At 49.1% G+C, this 4,803-nt stretch overlaps 1 protein-coding gene across 1 annotated transcript in view; it reads left to right on the top strand.

Annotated features, from left to right (window-relative positions):
- Positions 1-3,432: 3,432 nt before the first annotated feature.
- ABAT (4-aminobutyrate aminotransferase) overlaps positions 3,433-4,803 on the top strand; it is a 56,231-nt gene continuing 54,860 nt past the window's right edge. Inside the window, exons 1-3 of the mRNA XM_006867250.1 lie at positions 3,433-3,575; positions 3,859-4,056; positions 4,280-4,347. Coding sequence (XP_006867312.1) covers positions 3,433-3,575; positions 3,859-4,056; positions 4,280-4,347 — 409 coding nt within the window. The remainder of the gene's footprint in view (positions 3,576-3,858; positions 4,057-4,279; positions 4,348-4,803) is intronic.

The following is a 4,803-nucleotide window of genomic DNA, read 5'->3' as shown; positions in this document are numbered from 1 at the left end:
GTCCAGTTCCCTGGTATCTTCCTCCCCTGCCCTCCCAACAGTCCTCAGAAGCCTCTTCTTTTCCTGGGCTCACAGTGCCCCCAGCATCTCTCACTGGCATGCTGAGTACCTGATCCCTCCCCGGGTAACTCTCTCCTGGGGCGTGGCCAAGCACAGACCCTAGGGTTTTCATTGGCTGATTTTCAGAAGTGGCTCACCAGACCTTTCTTCCTACTCTTAAGTCTAGATGCTCTTCTGAAACCGGTTTAGTATGACAGCAACACCCAAGGTTCCATGGACAGACAGGTGTGCAGTGGTTCCACATGAGGTGCAGTGACTTGGATCAAACCTGGGTCTCCTGAATGGAAGACGAGAATCCTACCACCAAAATACCAGACGCCCCTCCTAGCCTATTGCCACTCTCGTTTTCTCCCCTGTGTCTCCACCAGTAAAGTATGAGGGGGCTTCAGAAACTTCATGGGAAAATTCCATTGTCTTTTCATTCCATTTTTCCCTGAAGCTTTTAAAGGCCCCTCAGAGGAGCTTCTGAAAGAGAGGAACGTGTTTACCCATCTTACTTCTCCCTGTGTCTGAGTGACGCGGTGCCTGGCCTAGCAGAGACACTCAGTTCACTTTTGTTGGAATTAGTGGGCACAAGAGTGAATGAATGGCATGAACCCACCTGATTGGTTGAAGTCTATTGTGCTGAGAGTTCATATCTGGTGGAGATCAGAGTCCATTAGAAGAAGGTCAGTTTGGACCGCAGGCCACTTAAATGCCACCATGATATACAAGTATTTTTCAATGTGACATTTTTCTAATTGAAAGTGTGGGCATGTGACCCTCACTTGCAGAGCATTCAAATGTTAATATGCAACTTCTCCAGGATTTATATTTTCAGAAGCCTGCTTAGTGGAAATTGAGTTGTGGGGAGTCTTAAGCACTCCCATTTGTGGCAAATGGTTTTAAGTGAGTGATGGGAATTAATCTTTCTACATAGTTACCATGGTGCTAAATTAACAGGCTTGGAGTGACTTGGATATTCTAGAATCGATTTTTTTTTTTTTAATCCTTTGATTTATCAAGAAAAGAGTAATTCTCGGTTAATTTCTGGCCACAGTTTCCGAACCCACACTTTTCTCAATAAAATTTTCTCTGGTGAAAAAGCAACACAATGAATTCTTGGAACGAGATCCTTCCTACCTGTCAAGCCCCCCACCTACTACAGGTGTTGTTGTCATCAAGTTGGGTCCAACTCATAACGACCCATAACAACTGATGCACAACCGAAGGAAGCACTGCCCAGGCCTCCAACATTCACACAGTTGTGTTTGAGCCTGGTGTTGATACCACTGTATAAGTCTTCTTTCTCGTGGACCCTCCACTTTGCCAAGCATGATGTCCTTCTCCGGAGACTGATCCCTCTTTACAACATGCCCGAAGTACTACAGACAAATTAAGGGATATTCTGGCTCTACTTCTTCCAAAACAGATTTTTCGTTTTCTTCTGACAGACCATGGTACTTTCAGTATTATTCACCAGCACCATAATTTCAATGCATGTATTTTCTACGGACTTCCTTATTCATTGTCCAATTTTTATGTGCATGAGGTGATTGAAAATACTATGGTTTGAATGAGGTGTATCTTAGTCCTTAAAGTGACATCTTTGCTCTGAATCTTAAAGTCATCTGTTGGCAATAGGTTTGTCTAATGCAACATGTCACTTGATTTCTTAACTGCTGCTTCAATGAGTGTTGACTATGGATCCAAGAAAATGAAGTCGTTGACAACTTCCATCTCTTCTCTGTTTGTTATGATGTTATTTGTTGGTTCGGTTGTGAGTATTTTTGTTTTCTTGACACTGAGGAGCCATCTATACTGAGTTAGGGGCTTTATTATTGTTGTGAGATGCTATCCAGTATTTTCCAAATCATAACAAGTCCATGTCCAACAGAACAAAGCACTGCCCAGTCCTGGTCATCCTCACAATTCTTGTCATGTTTGAGGTCACTGCTGTTGCCACTGTGTCGATCCAGCTCATTGAGGGTCTTCCTCTTCTTCACCAGCCCTCTATTTTCCAATCATGTCCTTCTCCAGGGACTGGTCCCTCCTGACAACATGTCCAAAGTATGTGACATGAAGTCTCGCCATCCTTCCTAAGAAAGCTCGGTCTGCCTTCCTTTACTTCTTCCAACAACAAGTAGCTGAGTTAAGTAACGTGTTATAATGAGGATAAAGGGTCCCTGGGTGGTGCTTAGCTACTACTAACGTCACGGTCAGCGGTTCAAACCCACCAGCCACTCCTTGGAAACCCTATACAGGCTCACTGAGTCAGAACGGACTGACAACCCTTAACCTGGAAGGCTGGCAGTTCAAGTCCTCTTAGAGGTATCACAGAAGAAAGTTCTAGCAATCTCCTTCCATAAAGATTACAGGCGAGAAACCCCCACTGAGTAGTTTTGCTCTGTAACACATGGGATGCCAGGAATTGGATCAATTCGATAACAAGGATTGGATAGCGAGTAAAAGGAATCAGTGAGCCGCTTAAACATTTACCCCACTCGGCCACTCACCTAAAGGTTGGGAATTCGAATCCACCCAAGAGGCACCTCAGAAGAAAGGCCTGGCTGTAGCAGCCATTGAAACCCCTATGGAGACCAGCTCTCCTCTGACACATGGGGTTGCCATGACTTGACATCACATCCAGATCAAATGTTTTTTTATCAAGTAAAAGCAGGAGGAAACAGATGCCAGCAATCCTGTTACTAAGGCCAAATGCCGTAACCTCTCCAAGCGTCGTTTTCTCGTTTGTGAAATGGGATTCCAACTCTACCCTGCTGGATGAGGGGTCGGATTGAGAGAGACAATGTGCCCACTCCCCAAAGTAGGCCCACTGATACTACAGTGGGTCCCCAGGATTCCCAGACCACCCTGGGTGGGAGCGGAGGCAGAATGTGTGGAAGCAGCTCGGGGACTCTGTTAGGGAGGTTTCTGGGACTGCCTTGCTTATCAGAGACTGGAGACTGACCTTGAGGCCTCTCCCATCAGTTGGTCCCCTCTCTCTGTTTTTCCACCTGGAAAATAGGCATCATAAAGCTCTGGTAGCGTAGTGGTTACGAATCGGGCTGCGAACCTTAAGGTCAGCGGTTCGAAACTACCAGCCGCTCCACAGGAGAAAGATGAGGCTTTCTACTCCCGTAAAGATTTACACCCTCGGAAACCCTGTACAGGGTCGCTATGGGTCGGAACCGACTCGACAGCACTTAACAACAACAACAACAATGTGAACGAACCGGGCTCTGATCGATGTTGATATGCAGCAGTAAAGCAAAGGATTTGACATCAGGGCAGCGTTCCGGACTGTGTGGCGAGGTCGTGGTCTAAGCGCGGCTCTGCTTTCTTGCAGGTTGACGGCGTGTGACAGGGTCTGTGTCCAGCAGGATTGCAACCATGGCATCGAGGCTGCTCAGCCAACAGCTGGCCGGCAGCCTGAAGCTCACCTACCGCCTACTCACGCCTGGTAAGTGGCGGGTCATGGCCAGCACCAAGCCCGGGCTGGAGAGGGGAACCAGGCCCCAGATCCTGCCTGGAAGGTGCGCTGTCTGTGCAGTGGGCACCTGACCTCCGTAGGAAAGGTGATGATGTGTGCTCCCCGGTGGTGGCCTCAGCAGCTAGAAGAGCCAGGCTGACCCTGGAGGGACTGTAGGAGGACAGGTGGCTGGGCTTGCTGACAACAAAGGAACCTTGATGGTGGATGGCCTTTGCATTTGGCTGGGAGTGTGCTGAAGGGGTGTCAGACAAGAGGCACCCTCCCAGAAATGGACCCCCCACCCCTGCCCAAGGCCTTCTCCTCTCCTCCACATCCCCATGCCCCAGGTACCCTTCTCCTCACCTCTGCACTCCCATACCCCTGGCTGCCCTTCTCCTCACCTCTGCACCCCCATACCCCCGGCCGCCCTTCTTCTCACCTCTGCACCCCCATACCCTCAAGCTGCCGGCACCAACTCCTCCGGCCGCTGCTATCCTCAGCTCCTTCCTCTCTGCTCTGCCTCCAAGGGCTTTGCCGGAATTCAGGCACCTTAACTTCCTGAGCTGATCAGCCAGCAAGCCCTGCCCAAGCCTCCCTGATAACACCCTCCTTATGTACTGTCATTAATGCCTCCCTCTCAGTGGTCCTCACTTTACAGGTGAGGAAACTGAGGCTCAGAGAAACAGATATTCATATGGAGGAACCTCTTGAGAGCAAGTCTATCTGGCCCCTAATGCTGAGTGCGAAACCCTCCTCGTCCTTCTGCAGGTCTGGGAGACAGAGACTGTTGACAGTCCCCTCCCTAGCACACCGAGACGTGGCAGCCGGGCAGAACCGTGGGCTCCAGAGCTCCCGAGCTTGTCACTGTGGTGTCCTCCCATGGTTGCCGTCCTGCCTGCAGTGTGGAACTGCTACCGTGCCTTTAACGTGCAAGTTAGAACGGTGGTTTGCACATCCTGGGTGGGCTGAAGAGCGGGAATGTTCACATTAACACTGATAGCAGGAGCATTAGTGCTTCCTCTCAGGAGGGGGAAAAAGAACGAAAGTATTAGCGTTAGTATTAATACGAGGAGTATTAGCATAAGTATTAATAGCAGGAGTATTAACACTCCCTACCAGAAGTCCCACTGTGGAGTCCTAGGGTGGTGCTATGGCACAAAGCACTGCCCCGCAAGGTTCAAACTCATCAGCCGCTCCTTGAAAACTTTATACAGGGTTGCTATGAGTCAGAACCTACCTGAAGGCACTTAACAACAACAATAACAACCAGGAGTGGGATAAAGAGCAGGAGT

This window comes from Chrysochloris asiatica, unplaced genomic scaffold (assembly GCF_000296735.1).
Source record: "Chrysochloris asiatica unplaced genomic scaffold, ChrAsi1.0 scaffold00102, whole genome shotgun sequence".
NCBI lineage: Eukaryota > Metazoa > Chordata > Mammalia > Afrosoricida > Chrysochloridae > Chrysochloris > Chrysochloris asiatica.
Note: the sequence above shows the minus strand (reverse complement) of the source record. Positions and strands in the feature narration are given on the sequence as shown.